General features: G+C 44.3%; 1 protein-coding gene across 1 annotated transcript in view; it reads left to right on the forward strand.

Moving 5' to 3' along the window:
* Nucleotides 1-21,436, forward strand: part of FBH1 (F-box DNA helicase 1) — a 618,156-nt gene that overhangs the window by 54,451 nt on the left and 542,269 nt on the right. The window contains exon 4 of the mRNA XM_086918941.1: nt 7,676-7,806. Within this exon, the coding sequence (XP_086775067.1) occupies nt 7,676-7,806 (131 nt within the window). The remainder of the gene's footprint in view (nt 1-7,675; nt 7,807-21,436) is intronic.

Genomic DNA, 21,436 nt, shown 5'->3' on the forward strand with positions numbered 1-21,436 from the left:
GAGTCTATGCCCAGAACCTTAACTTCACCAGTCGAGTACTCACCTGGAAACCGACAACTCACTTACCTGCCATAGGATAAAATTGACTGGTTTGACTTGAAAAATCTTCTGAGTGTGAAGTTTTAAATCTCTAAAATATTCCTATAAAATCAGCCGAATTCCGAATTCCGAATTACTCATCTGTGATCAGGAGAGCAGCCAGTACTATACCTTGTAGCCCAGTACTGAACCGCAAAAGTAAACCTAACCGGGTTTACTAGTAACCTGAATTTTCTCCATAGGAATCCATTGTCTGCTTTTCTATGAAATTTCTTCTGTCTACTTTTGAAAACTTGAAATATACCATACAAATCATACCCATTACTGAAACGTAATTACTTACCTGTTTTGAATAGAGAACCCAGTGCTGGACCTAGGAGCCCAGTACTGGATTACAAAAGAAACAAGAACGTACTGTACAAGTAACCTGAATTTTCTCCCATTGGATAACTCTGCTAGATTTTCACTGAAAAGTTTCTAAGTGTGTACTTTCAAAATACCTTTTTATTCTTTAAAAATCATTGCAATAACCAAAACCTTTTTACTTAACTGTTTTCAGCTTAGACCTCAGGACTGAATCTAGGATCCAGTGCCCGAGTTACCAAAGTAATCTATACAGTAATCAGCTGAATTTATGTAAAAAAAAACATTGAGCTCAATGCTAAATTGTGTTACTTATTTCAACCCCTGTACCTATTGTGTTTACAAAGCTTATTGCTTCCTTTGCAAAGTCATTATCTGAGAGTACTCATATTGAGAAAAGTATATTTTTGATACCTGTTGGTTCTAAAAATAAAACCACTATATTCTTGATATAAAAACAATTGGTATGGAGTTCAGTCCTTGAGTGTGTGAAACCTTTTGCTGCCTGAGTGTGGACAACAGATGCTAGTTTACACTGTCCTCTGGTAGTGCCTTACTGCTCGACCAAGCTACCACTTTTGAGGGTAAGGTCAGCCCTGACTTTAACCTCTGTTACACCTCTGGGGTTGGTGGTCTCTATACACACTGTACCTTACTTTGGTCCAGTATATATAGAACCACTTTTTCACAACCTGCCTGCCTGCCCTGAACCTCTCAAAAGACTGGGACTCCCACGAGCAGTGGTTCTGCTCAAACAGCAACATCCCTGGTGCCAGCCAGTGCCGCAAATCCAGCCCACACTGCACCGGCCGAGCCAGGCCTGTGCCTGAGTGAACCAAAACCACGAGGACGGTCCCCCGGCGACTGTGACCCGGAATCCAGTGCCCAAAGACCCTCCTCGACGAACCAGACGACGCCTGCAGCCTCAGAACCAGGGACACCTTCAACCGCGACCAGCTGAGGGTAAGATTTCCCAACACCAAAAGATACCCCTGCACCCGGTGCCTTGCGCCCCCCTGTGCCCCCCTGTGCCTTCCTCTGGGGTACCTACCTCTTCTCCAAGATCCCAACTTACCTCTTGAAGTGGTGGTCACACGTGAAGGATCTCCGTCCCCGAGTCTGCAGCCTCTGTCAATTTTTTAACTCTTCCATTGAATTACATTGAGCGCCCGACAGCTCAAAAGCACCCTGCACCCAGCCGCCCGAGTGCCGCTGGAAGTGCAGCAACTACCCTACTTTACTTCCGCACTTGCCTTGTGTAAGTGACCAGGAGCTCAGCTCCCACAGCCACCAACCGAAGGGCCCCTATCCTCCATAGGATTAAATTGGGACTCTCTGCTCCCGGCTGCCCCTGTGCCGCTGAGGGTGCAACAACTGTACCTTACCGACCCTGGAAGACCCCTGAGTCTATGCCCAGAACCTTAACTCAGCCAGTCAAGTACTTACCTAAAAGCCTATAACTCACTTTACTTCCAAAGGATAACATTGACTGGTTTCACTTGGAAATTCTTCTAAGTGGAGTTTTGTAACTTTAAAATATTCATCTAAAATCAGCCAAATAACGAATTCCGATTTACTCACCTTTTATCAGGAGAAAACCCAGTGCTGCATCTTTTAGCCCAGCACTGAACCGAAAAAGTAATAATAACTGTACTAGCCAGTAACTTGAATGTCCTCCCGTGGGGTAACATCGCTTGGTTTTCACTGAAAAGTTTGTCAACTTTAAAAATACAATTATATTCCTTAAACATCACTACTGTAATAAAAACGCTTTTGCCCTAGTGTTTATAGGAAATGTCCAGGGACTGACTCTAGGATCCAGTCCTGTGGTTAGAAAAGTAATTGATAAAGTAATCAATTGCATTTAACTAGAAAAACCCATTGAGCTCAATGTTATATTGTGTTTAAAATTGTGTTGCCTATTGCAAACCCTGTAGCTATTGTACTTAAACAGTCTATTGCCTATTTGAAAGTAATTATCTAAAATCACTCATATTGAGAAAAGTATATTTTGATACCTTGTTGGTTCTATAATAAAATAATTGTATCTTTTGATACACAACAATTGGCCTAGAGTTCAGTTCTTGAGTGTGTGAGACCATTTGCTTACAGAGTGTGTACAACTAATGCTCTACACTGTCCTCTGATACTGCCTTACTGCTCGACCAAGCTACCATTTTTGAGAGTAAGGTCAGCCCTGACTTTAACCTCTGTTACACCTCTGGGGTTGGTGGTCTCGATACCCGTGTACTGGTCCCCTTGCAGCAGCCAAGGCTTGTGGTGCCCAGACAGGACACCAATACCAAGGAAGACCGACCTGCACGTCGAGGGACCTTGGGGACGGTTAGACCCACATTGACAGTGACCCAGCTGTCCAGTTTACCCCTCATCAGCGGAAACAATGACCAGAAGTGAGTCTGTGACTGCAGCCGCACCTACATGCCCTCGCTCCGGAGCCCAAGTCCAAGGAAGGTGATGGTGCCAACTGGGTCGCCAGACCAATAAAAGCTTATCCCGTGCTTGGGTTTGCCCCGACTGATTTCCAGTTGCTGCCTGCAAGCTTCTATCTGCACGCCCCCTTCTAACCGTGCGAAACTCCAGCACCGATCTGATGCCAAAACACACCACTGCACCCAAACCCCAGAACGCAGGGAGAAGTGGGCTAAGGATGTCTCCCTGATCTCAATGAGTGAACCCTCTTTGGGTACCCCGGACTGGTGCCCCAGGCCCTGCTTGCACCCTCTTTCTGTCCGAACGGTTCTCTGGTCCTTTCTCCCATTGTAGTGAATGCCGTGCAAACCTCTGTGCCCGGATGCCCCAGAGCCTCCCAAGGCGACCTGTTGGTGTGGCCTTTGACCTTGCCCCATACTTACTGTAAGTCCTGAAGAACAGTCCCGTAAGTTGCTGCTAAGTGCCCTAATGTAATAAATGTTTTCCTCCGTAGGATAACATTGCTGGTCCAGAAAATGAACGAAGTGTCCATTTCTTAAAACTGTAAAAATTCATGTCTCAAAAAGTACTTACCCGATTCTGCTGATCTTGGTATCTAAAGTTAATAAAAGTATGTGTGCTTTTTATATATTGGTGTTGGATTTCTTTGAGTGTGCGTCTCATTTACTGCTTTTGGGTGTGTGTAATAAATGCTTAGCACTACCCTCTGATATGCCTAAGTGCTCGCCCCCACTACCACAAAAGAGAGCATTTGGAGTGTCACTTGTGCCTCTGTAATTCTTTGGGGTTAGCCTGGACTCTGTGCACAGTGTACCTCCTTTTGGTTCACTATATAGAGAACCAGCTTCCTACAAAGTGTCTTAGATAACTAGATAACTTATGTTTTTTTCCTCTGGCAGCAGCACAGATGGGAGGAGCGCCGTCATTAACCTACGTGAAGGTTTAGGTCTGGCTTGACACTACAACCATCGCCTGACTGTTTGACCTACACCAATATTATTCTACAGTTCTATGCTTCTACACAAGTGCATACTCATTCCCATGCTATTTTACTTGTAATAATTCACGTTACCATTGAGCAATCATTTTAAGACAGACCTGTTGGCATTGCCAATGCTAGTTGTGGATCATCATCTTGAATTGACATCTTTTCCGGATGGGGAGCTATTGAAGCTCCTGTAGGTGGGGGATGATGTAGTTTCGCTTGGTGAGGTTGAGGATGAGTCTGGCCTTTGCACTCTGTATCGTCTGTAGTCTTTCCAGGAGGTGGTAGGTGATTCCTACGTAGAGCGCGTTGCTGTAGTCCAGGCAGCTTGTGACAAGGGTCTGAGTGACGATTCCTCTGATGTTGGTGGGGCGCCACCAGAAGATATTGCAGAGGGTGAAGAAATGGGCAGATCAATGCTTCAGTATTGTCCATGTTGAGTTTGAGGCATTTGTCTTTTATCCACTTGGCTACGTCTGTCATGCAACTGCGGAAGTTGGTCATGGTGGTGGAAGGGTCTGAGACGGAGAGGATGAACTGTGTGTCTTCTGCTTAGGATATGATGTTTATTCCGTGGTTTATGATGATGCTGGCCTGAGGAGTCATGAAGGTGTTGAACAAAGTGGTGCTGAGGAACAAGCCTTGATGAACGCCGCAGATTATGTTCTTAATTTGTGCGGTAAAGGGCGGTAGGCGGGTTTTGTGGGTTCTTCTGGTGAGGAAGGAGGCAATCCATTTGAAGGTGTCTCCTTGGATTCCGATGTGTTGAAGTTTCTTGATCAGGTTGTGATGGGATTTTGTGTCGAAGGCAGCTAAAATGTTGAGGAGGAACAGAGTAAACATGTCTTCGGGGTCAAGAAGGGTTCTGATGTTGTCTGTGGCTGCGAACAGGGCTGTTTTGGTGCTGTGGTTGGAGCAGAATTTGATTGCAAGGCATCCAGCAAGTTGTTTCTCTCCAGGTGCTCTGTGAGTTGATTGTTAATGGCCTTTTTGAGGACTTTGGTGAGAAAAGGGAGATGGGACGAAAGTTCTTGAGTTCGCAGGGGTTGAAAGAGGGTCTCTTGAGAAGGGGTTTGACTTCTGCGTGTTTCCATTCTTATTAGAAGTTGGCGAGGGATGCTTTGAAGATGGTGGTGAGTTTGATGCTGATTTTCTTGCTCCTGAGGTTGTAGATTTGGTGGTGGGGACAGGGGTCCATGACTGCTCCTGAGTTGACTTAGTTCATGATGGCTGCGGTATTGTCGGTGGTGAACTGATTCCAGGTGGTGAGCAAGTGGTCCTGGTATGTGTTTATTGGCTCAAAGATGCTGAGGGTGACGTCAGTGGTGGGTTGGGGTGCAAAGTGTTTGTAAACGGTGGTGATCTTATTGTGAAAGAAGCCTGCCAAGATAAAACAGAGTTCCTGAGAAGGGGGGGTGATGTGCTTGGAACTGGCTTTGATGCTGCCAGCGAGGGCTCTCCTTTTTGTCTCTTTTAGGAGTTTGTGGTATAGGTTGAGGGAGGCCTTGAAAGAGACACGCTCTGTGGGTTCTTTGCTGATATGCCATTTTCTCTTGAGTCATTGCATTTTTCATTTGGTGGTTCTCAGCTCTGTGTTGTACCAGCTGGCCTGTTGGTGAGATCTCTTGGGTTTAGTGAGTTAGACGTCGTTGTTCAGATGGCACAATTGGTAATCCATTCCAGAGAAGTTCTTGACCACCTGTTCTAGGTTGGTTGTGGTGCTTGGGCAGGCAGTATTGAGGGTGTCAGCCCATTGTCTCTCAGATACTTTGCTTCAGTTTCGGTCAGCGGTGCTGGATGGCTTGGTGGCAGTGCTGGGAGGTCCTGTGATAGTGAAGTGTATGATGGTGTGGTCTGTCCAGGTTAGCTCAGTGATATGACTGTACTTGACTCTGTGGATGACCGTGAAGAAGGGATCTAGTGTGTGTCTTCCTGTGTGCGTGGAGTTGTTAGCAAGCTGGGTGAGGCCGATTTTGCACATGCTTTCAAGGAGTCTGGTGGTGTTGGTTTCATCTGAGTCGTGGTTGGGAAGATTTGAGGTCCGCGAGTAAAATGTAGCGTTAGGAGTCCATGTTGAGCAGGTCGATGAATGTGTGCATGGTGTTGCTGAAGCTGGGGCGAGAAACTGGTGGTCTGGAGGCAAGCAGGCCTATGATGGTGGTTTTCTGTGGAGTTGAAAGTTGAGGTGTTCCATGACCAGGGTGGGCTTGTCTGCTAAGGTGGTGCAGTGGATGGTTTCTCTGTGGATTCTGGCAGTTCCACTTCCGTGTTTGTTGATGCCGCCTTTGTGTACTGTTTTGTAGCCTGTGTCAAAACAGTACGCTGGTTACAAAACAGTACACCGGTCTCTGTAAAGAACAAGAAGTAGACTGCGTCGGAGTGAGGGAGGTGATGGTGTCCATATCTTGGTGGCAGGCATGCAGAGAGATCTGCATTAAGCAGGAGGCAGACCAACTGTGCTGAAGCAGTCTGGATCGGAGTGGTGGTGGTTGTCTTAGTCAGTGAGGGTGCTGCGGTGTTGCAAGTAAGGAGACCGTTCTGGCATGTGAAAGGTCCTACTGTGGTTTGAAGGGAGTTGTTGCGGAGTCTGGGTTCAGAGGCTCGGAGCTTGCCAAGCGGCATGGGTGCGCTGTGGCCTTAACTAAGTAGGCACTAAGTAGGCACTGGACATGTGCTGGCTGGCGGGAAGTGGCACAAACAGTGGGGAAAGTTTGAGTGGCAAGGTGGGACGGCTCTCTATGAAACCAGCGCAGTGAAAGTCAACAAAGTATCAACTCGGGTAGAGACACAATCACAAACAATGCTACATCAAAGCTTGTACTATTTTTTAACAGAAGACAAAAACCGGTCTATAATGGTAAAAATAATGTTGACAACACCCGCGTTTGAGGAAAAGGCTAAAAAACAGCAAGGGTGTCACAGAGGAAGCTATTCACACAACAGTGATATAGTCAAGGCTATTCACAACAGTGAAATATAGAGGAGACAGCGGCAAAACATTGGCGGCAGAGAGAGCACAAACAGAGTCAGGAAAGGCCTGCTGATCGTGCACTGAGTGAGGGAACTGGCTTAAAGACCTCTCACCCCCTCCCCCATGCTCTGCAATGTGGCAGACCTTTTGTCTTTGTTATTGCTTGTTGTAAGAGCATTAATTGCTTCTTTGTAGATGTCAAGTTTGTTTTCCCCTTGATGAATATAAAAAGGCAGGTTTATCAAAATGTGCTTTTGTACATAATCATTGTAATGGTTTGTCATAATTAGTGCATAGCTTCAGTCCGCTCCAAAAACAACTCGGGTGTGTCTTTTTGAAATTAAACATAAAACTTTCAATCAGTCCAGTCTTGTGAACATTATTCTACTATTGCATTGGAACTGTGATCAAGCATGCAGGATAATTAAGGTAAGTAGGTGATTTCCTCTCGTCTTTTGGCCTGACTGTGATTTCAAAGGAGCACCCGAGTCAATAGCTTCTAAAAAAATATATTTATGATATCAACCACCTTTTAGTTTTTATAGATATATCAATAATAACACGTAAAGTAGTGCTCACTAAGGTGTCTGCCACTTAATGAGGCAATTAGGCACACTGAGATAGTTTCTAAGGAGGAGAAAATCATTTTCAGATTTTGTCCACTTTTAAATTAGAAAACATACTTAATGATATGGTTTACACAGTCAACATTTACACCTTGTAGTATTGAATGAATATTCTTCCTCTTTAAGACTATCTAGTCTTAATTGATATCACACTAGAACCTATGCAAAACATAGTCAGTGCAAAGATAATCTTTGTTCTAGCACAAAATTTGATGCAGTGAATATGCTTACTCATTCTAGTTCATTCCTTGGAAAAAGCTGTACCACAAGTACCTCAAACAAGAGGAAAAGGCTGTAGAGAAGGTGGATGGCATGCTCCTAAATTTCAAAATATGCCAACAGGAGGAAATGTGTGTCCTGAATTTCATAAGGTAAGAATAACTATTTGTTTTGTTATTTGGGATATTGACTACTCAAGTAAAGGTCATTTTGCATTTTCTTTCTGCCGCCGACCTTAAAATAATGCATGTGTTTTCCTTTCAACAGCACAGAAATCCATCAAGTTGAATGTTTGGATACTCCTTGTTCACTCATTTCTTTGTGAATGTAATCTATATGCATCCACCAGACTAGCATTAACCTTTGCTGTCTTGTATGACAGCACTGTGTGTCTAAGCATAGTTTGACTACATATGACAAACAGTGATAAATTACAAACTAGGGTTTGCGTTTTAAAGATACACCACATCTAGTACATTTTAGGGTCAAGATCTCTTTTATTATTAGTAGATGTATATTCAACTGAAAATATTCAGCCCACATACATCCAGTGGCTGGTGGGTACTTATTAAGTAACTAGAACTTACGAAGAAGATAAAATGAGAGCAGAGGAAAGGTTAGAAAGGGTGTAGACAAAAGGACTGTGTGTGTGTTGACTAAGCATGTGCGAATTTTGCGAATCTGGCGTTCGCGAATTTGCGTATTTGCGAACTCGCAATCCCGCAAAATCCGAGAATTCTCGCGGATTTGCTTTGTTTTGTGTTCGCAAGGGTTTCTGCAAGTTCGCAAGGGTTTTTTGTACCAGTTTGCAATTGCGAACTTACTTGTCGGCTCGCAACGGTCGTGACTATGTTGTTTCTACGTCTGGTTCATCATCACACCCTCTGTTTCACCCATGCCACCCTCTGGTACATCAATGCCACTCTCTGGTTCATCATCACTGTAGATTATGGGGGGGAAAAGCAAGCACACCTGCCCTGCTTCAACTGACATGAATTAATTTGGGGTTGATTTATGAATGTGTCACTGTTTTAAAATTCCAGTCTGGCACCTGCTTCCTTATCTGTAATTTGCTTTCTGTTGCAGTGCAATTTTTTTTTCCAGGACCTTTGTGGCCTACTTGTAGCTATTCTATGAGCCTGCTGTGAGGGTCAGAGCAGGGTCATACAATTGTAGCAACTAGCAACTGAACTCTGGATGGGCCCCAGTCAGGAAGCACTACAGGGAATGGTTACTAATGATGAGTTTGAAGTTGAACTTTTGCACCTGCTGAGTGCTTTCTGTTTTGCAAAACTCGTGTTTCTGCAGAACAGCAACTGTAAGGCCCCAAACAAACATAGGCAACTGAACTCTGGAGGGGCCCCTCGGGAAGTACTACAGGGAATGGTTACTAATGATGAGTGAACTTTTGCACCTGCTGAGTGCTTTCAGTTATGCAAAACTCGTTTTTTTGCAGAACAGCAACTGTAATGTCCCAAACAAACTTACTTGTGAAAGTTGATTTCTAATCCAAAAGTGATCCAAAGAAAGTCAAAAGGCCTCAAATCCAAAAAAGTGCGGGCAAATGTCAACCTGAGGAGTTATTCTAATAAAAGTCATCATTTTCAGAAGGTCTATGCTGCTTGCTAGTGGATTTCTTGTGCAGAATTGCAAATTTTGTAATTTCGCGAGTGCGAGATTGTTGCTGCCCGCCGCACCTACATGTTCGCAATTGCGAACTCTCGCGATGCGTCGCCAAACTCCTGCGGGATCCCGCAGCAAGATCCAAAATGGCACATCACTCGCAAAATATCGAGGAAAAACAACTCGGCAAACACTGAATGACGGTAAGTGAACGCCGCACGCCGCAAAATTGTATCACCAAGAAAAAAAAATCCGCTGTGTGCGAATTTGCGGTAAATTCGCGAGCGTTCGCGGATTGCGAATTTACCGAAAATCCGCAAGCGGAACGGATTTTCCGCCCAGACTTAGTGTTGACGACGAATGTAACAAGTATGACATCCGGTGCAAGGTAGAAAGTGTAAGGGGGGATGGAGCCCAGCTTTATACAGTCCCCCTCCACCTGCCTAAGTCTAATCTCGATCATTTTGGGTTAGTTGACGATCTCGAAGGTATGTTGGGAACGTCCCTTCTCAAAATTTGTTTGAGAGATAGCAGATGCAGGGACGACATTTCTTGTCGAATTAGAGCATCGTTTGTCTTGCCAACTTCTCCAACCCCAGTAAATCCCAAAGTTTATGGAGCCATTCGGTAAAGGCCTGGATCGATTCTGAGCCCCTTTGTGAAATTAGGAGTTGCTTTGCAGCCCCCAAAGCCAAAGTCTTGGCATGTCCCCTGCGTGATTTTAAGGGATATGTCACTGGGTTCAGTAGAGCCAATAAAACATAGCTGAGGAGTTGGGGGATCACTGGGTCATAAATTTCCACCTGCCACAAAATGCTTTGTCTAGGGCAGTGTCATAGGATATGAGTAAGAGTGCCCAGTTGTCCACATCGTCACCAACAGGTAGCATCCCTGCCTGTATGTATGCCAATGTGCAATTCTAGCTGGGTATGATACCAATTATGGGCTATCTGGAGAAACATTTTCTTAGTATACGTATTGCGGAAGCCCGGGTGCGATGGAGAATATCACGCCACGCCCACCTAAGTTGTGTTGATGTTTTAAGTAGTCTTTGCAGAGTGACTATTAATGCATATATATATCTTGAAATTAGGTGCTTATCAGAGGAGCGAGTAATAAACCATTTCTCTAACGGGGTGAGGGATCTACTAGCTTGAGGACGAATCAAAGGCTGGTACACCCAATGTTGAATGGCTATATATTGCCAGTGGGCTGTAGATGGAAGACCAAATGCCGATGCTGGGGGGGAAATACATTCAGCCTTCAGCATCAAAAAGATTGCCAAATCTTTTACAGTTCGCCTCCTGGTAAGTACCTTAAGCAAACCTAAGGAGATGATGGACGGAGTGCTGAAACTTTTCAGACAGTCGCCACCAGTCACAGATATGGGTTGAATCCATCATCATTCTTTAGCTCACTTCACCACCCCAGTTCAGACCCAGCCATATGCAAATCTGACTTGACCCTGTTCCTCATGGGAACAGTCTAGACCGAACTGCCAAGCCAGGTCTTCCCTGGACCGTTAACAAGCATCCCAGCTCCTGAGGCTGAAAAATTAAAAAAAGGAAATCGCTCTGCTGTAAACGACTACGGAGGACGGAACAGTTCCGTCCACAGCACATGACCACCATGGCTAAGGATGGAACCGTTCCATCCTCTGCAGGGAACTAGTTAGTTTTCTCAATTTTTCTATATTTCTTCTGGTCATTTTATTGTGTTGTGTTCTTCACTTTAAAATTGTTGGTACTGCTTGAACTTAATACACTTCTCTAGAAATTGCCTCCTGCTTGAGCCATTGCTACTGGGGGTTGAGCAGAGATTTGCTCAGAACTGTTTTTTGACCTATCCAGGTTAGTTGGGCATACCTCCCTTCTGTTTTTTTCTTTTTCTTTTCCTAGTAAGAAACCTTTCTAACAACAAAGACAATATCTGCTTTTAACTCCTCATCATATTTCCCTTATTCTATTCTATATTCTATTCACATTCACTGATATATCCTGGATGTTAGTTATCTTGACTTTTGTCCATAAACAACCTCGTTTTTCTACCTCCACTTCATTTCTTAAATTGACCTGCTTTTACCCAAACTTATTACTTTGTTCTAATTTTCTTTTTCTGTGTATTCCTCTGTTTTCAGAGAAGCGACAGTAGATACCCTCAAAATTACTTAACTGACACTCTTTTGGAGATGTGGGTTTCAGGAAAGGCTTGTCAGTTTACAGTACTTATAACATTTTGCTTTATTGTAAGCTTCTTCTCACCAGTAATGATAAATGATTGGCTCTCAGTAGGGCTAGGCATCTCCAATTTTTCATCCTATGCATGTCTTTTCAAGAGAGTCTTAAGTTCAACAACTGCGCAGTTCAAAACTAGTGCCCCAGCAACTTTTAATTCCAGATTTAGCTGCCTCACTACTTAGCCTCTTTTGGTAGTTTAAAAAACAGATAAACAATTCTTGAAAAGATTATTTAGCAGCACCCATAGCATTTGTATACAGATGCACAAAACGTTTCTAGTATTAACTACACAATGAGAAAATCCTGACAAAAGCAATGACTCTTCATGCTGGTGACGTATTCTTAGTTTTCTGAATTGGTCTTCTATGAACCCCTAATTTACCTGGAGGATCAGGGCACAGGGATTCTGTAATGAATGTTCTCTAAAATGTTTTAATGCTTTGAGCTCCTTCTGCACCCTCTGGAATTCCAACATTTTCAGAGATTGTTCCTTCTTGAATAATTCTCAATGCCCTAAGGTTTCCATTGCAGTTGTTTTTTGTGAATTGCAGAATTTTGAGTATGTGTTATTCCATTAAATGTGTCCTCAATGAGTTTTCTTCTATGAAAAATCTTATAATTTAGGTTTATTTTTCCAAATTTAGCCTTGATTTTTCTTTACATTTGTTCACAATTTATCCTGTAATTTATTGGATTTTTTTAGCTGGCTTTCAAAATATCCTGGAGATATGCAAATCCGTTTGTGTGACTATGTTGTTGTTCATCTGAGTTCCTCCGCTTCTGTTCCTTGTTTGTGAGTGCAATTTGCTGAATCTTTTTCATTATTTTTAAAGAGAGTGTGCTGAGAGGGTGACAAACGCTATAGACCTTATTACGAGTTTGGCGGTCTGACAGCCTGAAGACAGCTCCTGCCAGTAGCCCCCAGTGCTGGTGGTCATTAGACCGCCGTATTATGAGTTGAGCGCTGTGCCGGCTGAGTTGCTGTGGCTATCTTGCAGTGGTTGTGATTATTTTTTCCATATGTACAGTGCCTGTGTGAACATTGTGACTGGATATGTGTTGAATGCATACATATGCATGTTACATGTGGAAAAATACCACCTACCCATTGCAGGAGTCGGGCCCATATGTGGGCAGTCCAGGCAATGGGTATATGATACAAAAACGAGTCACCTCTAGATCGCCACAAACAGGGTCATACTCCTCGGGGTGAAGATGGTGCTGTGAGGGGGTATCTAAAGAAAGGGACCCACATCGAACCCTGATGGAAAGAACAAGAAAGGGGTGAGTATGCACCCCAAATCCTCCGTTACAGCTGACTTGAAGTTGGCTGTTTCACCGCAGCGGTCGGCTCCTCAGAACTCATAATACGGACGGCAGTGGAGCTTCTTCTGTACCACCCTATGGCACCTGCCTTTCGCCAATGTCGACTCCAGGGGTTGGCAATTCAGTTGTGGTCTTCTGAAACGCAATCCGCTCAACTCTTATTAGGTTCCAGCTCGGATCACAAATTCATCTCTTCTGTCACCTTACTTATAGGAGGTAGGTTCAGACATTGGTGAGAAAGATCTTCTATCATACATGCCCTGAAATCTACTACTATCCTTTTTCTGAAGTAATATGAGCCTTTTGTGCCTAGAAGGTTTTTTGTAGGGAGACAGACTTGTAAGTTAAATAAGTAGAGTATTACTCAGCAAAGGTGGATCCTGCAGCAAAGGATGGCATCTACACATATTTTTGGAGGTTTAGGTTATAAATTACAAACATTCACCTAGGTAAATGCTTATGGCTAAATAAAACATGCAGAGATTAAAATCCAGCAAGGATGTACCCATATTGTGGCGGAACCAGGCACTCCCTTTTGAGATTTCTAAAACTACTCAGGAATGCGAGGAAGAACCTCAGCCAATCATCCTAAAGTTATGCATTTATTTAATTTGGTTATTTATAGAATGAAATTGAAATAGAATATCATGGGGTGCCTTTTTAAAAATCTTGAGCTAACAAATGATTTTTCTGAAGTTGGACTGCAAGAAAAACTTAAGTTACATTATGAGGCGTTTCATTGCTGTGCGTCAAATGTTATTTTACATGTATCTGTCTTAAACTGAATGAAAGCGAAACATAGAGTAGCAACTAAATAAGGGAGAGGTTTGTTGGTCGGTTTGTTAATCTTACCGGGCAGGATTAGTATAAAACAAAGATATTCCTATTAATTATCTCCAATCCTGTAGAAACTAGTACTATTTCATTCATCATCTTTATTTTACTCTTTAAAGAATAACTGCATTTGTCAGATACCTCACCCTTATCTAATCGACGAAGAGCTCTGTTGGAGACTGTTAACAAATGCTCTGAACTCTGTTGTGAAGACTAAGTCTCAGGATGACAGGAGTGAGGGGCAGCTGTGGGGCCCCTCCCTTGCTTTTTCTAGTGATTAAAAGCACCAACGAACTTCTGCAGCACGACACGCTGGAACTCTTGTGTGCCAACTGCAAATCTGAGCATGCCTGGTGTGAGGGGAGGAATCATCAAGTGCCAACGTGTTCCAGCAGCCCGGGACACAACCGGGCCAAGGGTGGGCCCAACTTCGCACGTCAAGGAAGAGGATGGGCTGTGCCACCCTTCTTGATATTTTTTCTGAGATTGACTTGGTATTGATTTGGTATTGTTATGTTTTGCTGAACCGTTATCTATAGCATACATAATTTTAATTTTAACTCGGTTGTGGGTCAGATGTTAGTGTGTCGCTAAAATTGACTTGAACCCACGTTCTATTTTATGCTAATCGTTTTTGTGGGTTAGTTTATGCTTATTTAATGCTCCTCAGTCCCAAATGCGAAAGAACTAGCTTAATTGTTCACTGTAATAAATGAAAGCAGCTATTTAAGAGAGATAAGGAGACCTTGCCATAGGTGAGACGTGTTGCACTCTTTATCTATGACAATGCACATACCGCTAAATGCCAACTTGGCAATCTAGCGGTTGCTGATTGTCCTTCTCACAAAGCACATGGGATTCCTAATGACATATTTTTTATCTCTGACTTGCTCCTAGGATGGGGCTAGCAAACTCCCTAAAAGGTGGACACTGGGCTCGATGTTGCCTCTCAAACCTGCAGTTACGAGTCTTAGCGCAAGGAGGAGACATTAGTGAGAATTATTGGAGTGCTGGGCATTGAGATGATTGCTCTGATCATATCAATTCTGAATGATAATCTAGGAATTCCTACAAATGCTTGCCCATCACTGACTAAGATTAATCATTCTTTGAGAATTGGGGAACCCACAAATATAATGTCCATCAAGGAAGTGGTGGTTCGACATGTGCAGACTTGACAAGGAATGGGGGGTGTCAAGGTTTCTGAGTACATGGTTAATGGGACTGGGCAGTCTCCTGTAGCTTGCAGTTCTAATCCCTCGCAGATGAGTCTTAAACTAGCCTCACCAGGTGGTAACTCACCTGACATACCTCCCTTGCCACCTTTAAGTACTGCGACGTACACTAATAATTCCAGCCTTTCTTGTGTACCCGACCAGCATTTATTGCCAGTCAGGAAGAGCCTCAGGTGGTCTTACCATGTGGATCAAGTTGTCCCTTAAATGCCAGATAAAAAAGCTTGGTATCCCTTCTTCAGATTTATGGAATCTTTTATTTTCTTTGAAATTTGGCTTTATGTTTAGATTGATACATTTCTATTACCATAGTGTAATCTCAAATAAAGGGTCCCCCATTTCGAACCTTCTTGACACCGATTTGGATCAAGAAGAACAAATGGACTGTTGTGAGGATCTCAGTGAAGCAAGTAGACTGGTTACTTCTCCAGATACGGGCATTTTTTCTCCCTCTACCGGTGCTGCAAAGGAGGAAGCTTCCTTCGCAATGGTGGCACGTCTTTACTCGCTCAGCCACAGCAGTGCGCAAGCTTTCCAGCCACTGAAGTTCATGGTGGGCCACAAGCATTTTCAGTTTGCTGTGCTCACTAAGGTGATGGCTGTGGTTGCCGCTCATCAATGGAGAACAGGGGTGCCAGTCCTCCCCTAGCTCAATCACCGGATTTTGATGGTGGGCTCTCTGCAGGCTGTCGTTTCCAACCTCCAGAATACGGCAGACCACCTGCATTCTCTGGGGTTCAATATCAATGTGCTGAAGACTGCCTCTCAGATGTTCCCTTTTATCGGAGCTGTTCTGGACAACGTATAGTTTTGGGCCTATCCTCCCGAACATTGAGTCCAAGCTCTTCAGGCTATGATACCGATGTTTCAGCCTGTATCCTGGATTTTGGTGTGACTGAGGCTGCTGGGCCTTGTGGCCTCCTGCATCCTGCTTGTTGTGCATTCCTATTGGCATATGTGGATTCTGCAGTGGGACCCAAATTTCCAGTGGGCGGAGCAACCTGTTGACGCTGTGAGTGATTCAATTGGCATTGAAAGCCTTTCTACCCTCTTATTGTCCCTTTTTTTGTTTGTATGCTGTTATAAGTTCCTCATATGAGGTTTTCTGATGATCTCTGGGTCACCTTGGGGAGGCTGCAGAGCTAATCGAGCCATGATCCGAGTCTGAGTCCCATGCTGGATTCTCTCCTTCCTGTATCAATGGGTCAGTGTCTCCACCGCTGATTTGCGCCACTACCTCCACCTCCACCACGCTTTGTTGTCCCATTTGTGCTTCAGCCTGCTGTAGGTGGTGCCGAGCTAAGTGGTGTTTTTTCAGCGTCTAGAGCGAGAGCGACGTGCGCTGCTTCCACGGTACGTCTGAAGGCCCCTGCTGCGTGGTCTGTTCCAGCCAGTCCCAGAGGTCTTGGGGTGTCTGAAAGAATTTGATGCCATCCTATTATCCGCAGTGTAGCCCGGAAGAGCATTGCATTTAGGAGGCCAAGTAGGCACGGTGTACTTGGCTTCCTGGAATAAGACTCTTTATCCTTGCACCTCCAATAAAAGTCCAGGAATATTCGCACTATGGCATTGTCCAGGCTGAGTTCTCCTTTGTGGCCTCCTAGGCCAGGATGTGATGTCAGTCTTTGTAGTACAGGAGTCGTGCCACCACCGGTCTCTGCGGGGCTCCAGGCATGGGTGGGCCCTTCGGGACTCAATGTGCACTTTCAAGGGCAAAAACGTAGAACGCCTCTCTTGCACTATTTCTGTTCATATTCACTGCTCCAGGTACGTGATCAGGCTGACTCCTTTTACTTTCTCTGGCAGCCCAGCCACTCTTATGTTGTTGCGACGCAAGCGGTTTGCCGAACCTCTGCTCTAATTGCTAGGTACAGATTTTAGATTCCATAACAGTCAGGCGTTCCACTGTTAAGTCTTTTCGCTCCGAGGTGTCGACTCGCTCGACCAGTCGCTTGTGGCCATCTTGCAAGAGGCCCAGGTCAGAACTCAGGCTGTCAATCTTTGTTTTTAGCGCTGTTCTGGAAGCAATGATAGCTTGTAGGATATCTGACAAAATGGGTCCTTCTCTGGCGTCCGAGATTGGGGGAGGTGGGAAGGGGGGGCATTCCCTCATTCTTTGATGCAGCCCCTGTAATTTCTTCCCGGTCCCGTCTGCGGGGCTTTTTCCCATTATTGTTGCTGTTGATGAGTCCATCACCTGTTGTGTGGCGTTTTAGGTTCTGATTGAATTTCCCCGATTCATGTCCTTTTATAGGTACAATTCACGTTGCCCTTATATAGGCATAGAAATCAAGCCCTTTTTTAGGCATAGTCCATGCTACCCAAATACAGGCATGGCTACTTCCATCTCTTCACCAAACGTCACAACGATTTCTTGGAAAACCGGCTTAAGCAGTTAGGGAACTTCCCCTTGCTTGAATATTGAGTTCTCTAAGAACTCAGTTACTTTACAATGAACAGCTATTCCCCAGGGGTTCATTCCTGACGTTCATATGCCCGACTTACGTCAAACTATGGCATTCCTAAACACCTTTAAGGTATAAATATACCTTCTCTTGCTCTAGCGAGATACAGTGGTTCGGAGCAGTTTGAAGACCTACTTGACCGACGCAGCTCGCTACAGCAAGTGCCGAAGGAAGCAGACTCTCCAGCTGACGCACTGATCAGGAAGCTGCCTTTCTCCTGCCGAGAATCCAGCTCCTTTGTTTCCTGCTCCCCTTGAGGGGTGTTGGGAAATCGAGTCCCGAGACAGAGATGCCAGACCTCCTTCATTCTAACAAGGTATGGAGCTGATTGACCTTTGGTAGATTCTTGGCAAAAAACTAAACCTATGCTAAACAACACTTACTTCTTCCCTCATACTAGACTTAGGTTGGGTACATTGGGGTAGGCGTATTTTAGAAGCATCAGTTGAGTATTTTAGTCTGTTATTTATCTATGTATTTGTATATGGCTCAGAAACCAAACAATGCTCTTACAGTATTATTTCATATTACTGTTTACGCTGTATGCATTATACTTAGCATTCTGCTTAACGATTGTAGCAGTTCACCTCTCTTGCATTTGAAACAAGACTGTTCAATAAACCCTTTTTATTGAAAGCGCCTGTCTCTCTATTTCTCTGCAACTCTGTTGAAACGAAGCATGCACGATTGGCTGAGTGAAATATTTATCTATTGTTTCCACGACTCTTAGATATATTCTTATTCTTGGTAACAAAGTTGTCATGTTTATGCGGTTGTCAGAAACGAATCCCTTCTTGTGTATTGGAGAAAGTTTCTAGTGACCTCTGAGTTAGCTGGCACACACACAATTAAGTTTAATATATTCAATAGAGACCTAGTCGACCTCAGTCTTGCGTCTAATCTATAGGATATATTATTCCAATGCGCAGAGCCTATTGGGAATATAGGAACTACACTACATGGCGCCCAACTTTTGGTAATGATTCAGAAAAGGGGGTGGTGATGAACGGAGTGTCTGAATTAAGCAGACCACTCTTACCCAGTCCAAAGATCAGGGCTTGATCCATCACCGTTTTTTAGCTCACTGCACCATCCCAGCTCAGAACTTGGCTATATGCAAATTAGTCTGACCCTGGCCCAGTGCATCTGGGTAAGAGTGGTCTGCTTAATTCAGACACTCTGCTCATCACCACCCCCTTTTCTGAATCGTTTTTGGCCACTATAGGTGTGGCAGGGTATACTCAGACATGAGTCCCTTTCTCACTGCACCATCAGGATTCAAGCAAGCTGGGCCGAAGACGGCTGAAATGCCAGAAACCCGTCCCCGGTAGCTTGTCTCCTTTCTGGTGAAGAATTGGCTTGGTAGTTTAGTCTGCCCTGTTCCCATGATGCACTGGGCCAGGGACAGACTGATTCACATATAGCCAGGTTCTGAGCTGGGATGGTGCAGTGAGATAAATAACGGTGATGGATCAAGCCCTGATCTTTGGACTGGGTAAGAGTGGTCTGCTTAATTCAGACACTCTGTTTATCACCACCCCCTTTTCTGAATCAACTTTTGGTAAGGCACTAATTTAACGCTAGATACTAAAGTAACTCAGTCGTGCTTTTCTCAGAGCCCCTTTTTTTCGTAATACTCCAATAGATGTCTGGAGTGGGTAAAGGGATAATATCCGCTATAGCTGAGTAGGACCAAAATCCTATGTATTAGTTTTTGTTTTTTCAACTTTGAAGGATACAGTGTTCCAAAATATTGTGCACCTTATCTTTGGTTCCTTTTAAACTTGCTTTGCAAACTTTCAGTCAACAAAATGTCCCTCGATAATAATACCGAGGCCAGTGGAGCTACAGGCAAAAACGTCTTACAAGCTTTAAACTTTACAGGTCTCCAAGAGACCGACGTGGATGCTATAATCATTCCTGAAAATTTAAGGAAAGCCATCAATATAAAACGTATACAAAATGGCAAGAGGTGGTAGGGTAGTTTTTGTGATAGAGGCACACGAATATCACCAGACAGAAGTAATCTATTCATGGATAGTCTTCCCTGAAGCAGATCCAAGAACAAAAGTGTTTCACTTCTACAAAGAAGATGAACCACCAGAGGAATACATTCCTTTCGAGGATATTGAAATTTCACTAACTAACCAGGAGCATGCGCTCTGGTTTAAAGGCGCCCTAAAACATATAAATCACATTACCAGGCTCGGTCCACTAGGTAGACCAGGAGCAACATGGCATGTATTAGCCAGCTATACACCACATCCTGAAATTAATGAGATGACAGATGCAGAACTATTAGCTCAACTAAAGGAGCTAATCAAAATCTATAGACAATTGGTACAATATGTCATGCAGACTCTTACAGTGCAACCAGCAATAATGATTCTACAACATCCCCCTTACCAGGGGAACACAAATAAAGTTATACCACAGACTCTACATTCAGTCGTTGGTAAATTACCGGCAAAACGGGAATAAATTCCATTCTGGGTAGCTCAAAAAATTACTCAAATCGAGGCAGTATTTCCTAATACTATCAGTCATGAGAAACACAGAATTTTAACAATGGGGATTGCACCACATCTGGAGGACTGTGACACTTGGGGTACAGTCTTTGTTGCAATTTACACTAAAACACATGGTGTTCCGTCTATGGCAGCAATACCAGACGTCCTGAAACAGATTCAAAATGAATACGGGGCAGAGCCTGTTCTAAATCTAGGTATGAAATTACTGAAAGATTTCAAACAGGTTGCACCAATAATATTAGCTAATATTGAAGGTGAAGCAGCATCCATGGCGATCCGCCAAAAGTTACGAGAATTTGATGTTAACTGAGCAACCACATAAACTGACCAGAATAATTGAAAAATTCTATGAAGAAGTAGGCAGAGACAGCTTGGGTGGGAAACCAGTTAAACCCTAACTGTCAGTCCTGTAAAGGTCTTTATTAAAAACACTCCTCCTAAAAAGACATGGGAGAACGCTAAAACTTCTAAAGAGAAGTGCTCTCAATCCAGAGGTAGGTCTCCTCAAAAGGAGCCCTCTGAAAGGAATAGGGATAATTTGAGAAAACCTGATAGATATCAAGATACTGATACAAGTTCCTCTTGTACCTTTCAGACTTCCTCACAGAAATCCGAAAGAAGAGGACGGTCAGAACAAAAGGAAGAACGCGTGAAGTCCAAAGACTATCAAATAAACTCAATTCACCAAAAAGAAGGTAGCGGGTCTAAAAATCTGACATGCCGAGGATCTTGAGGACACAACTCAAGAACGGGGAATGGGCTCAAACAATGTTGGACAGCGCAGCAGAAGTCACCATGGCTCGCAAGAACTTGAAGGATGATCTGGAGACAGTGGAATTGAATGAATTCATCCAAGTTGAGACTGCAGATACCAGGGTTAGTGTCCCACATAAGTTATATGAAGTAACACTCCGAATGCAGGGGGACATAACAAGACAAATAAGAGCACTCTTTTGGGAGCGGCTCTCTCAGGGTTATGACATTCTTCTAGCTGAACAAGACTGGCCACCTGAATTTGTCAGGGAGTGCCCACATGGCGAAGACATCATTATGCCAGCCTTCTCCAACCAATCAATCAATCAGTGACACTTGTAGAGCGCGCTACATACCCGTAGGGTCTCAAGGCGCTGGGGGGGGGGTGCCGCTACCGCTCGAACAGCCAGGTCTTCAGCTTCTTCCTGAAGGAGAGGTGGTCTTGGGTCAGGCGCAGGTCGGTCGGGAGGGAGTTCCAGGTCTTGGCGGTCAGGTAGGAGAAGGACCTTCCTCCTGTAGTCGCTCTTCGGATGCGGGGGACGGCGGCGAGGGCGTGGTTGGCTGATCGGAGGTGGCGTTTGGGAGCGTAGAAGTTGACTCGGCTGTTGAGGTAGCTCGGGCCTTGGTCGTGTAGGGCTTTGTGTGCGTGGGTGAGGAGGCGGAAGGTGATTCTTTTGTTGACGGGGAGCCAGTGAAGGTCTCTCAGATGTCCGGAGATGTGGCTGGTTCGTGGGATGTCGAGGATGAGTCTGGCTGAGGCGTTCTGGATCCGCTGGAG

Source organism: Lissotriton vulgaris, chromosome 1_1 (genome assembly GCF_964263255.1).
Source record: "Lissotriton vulgaris chromosome 1_1, aLisVul1.2, whole genome shotgun sequence".
Taxonomy (NCBI): domain Eukaryota; kingdom Metazoa; phylum Chordata; class Amphibia; order Caudata; family Salamandridae; genus Lissotriton; species Lissotriton vulgaris.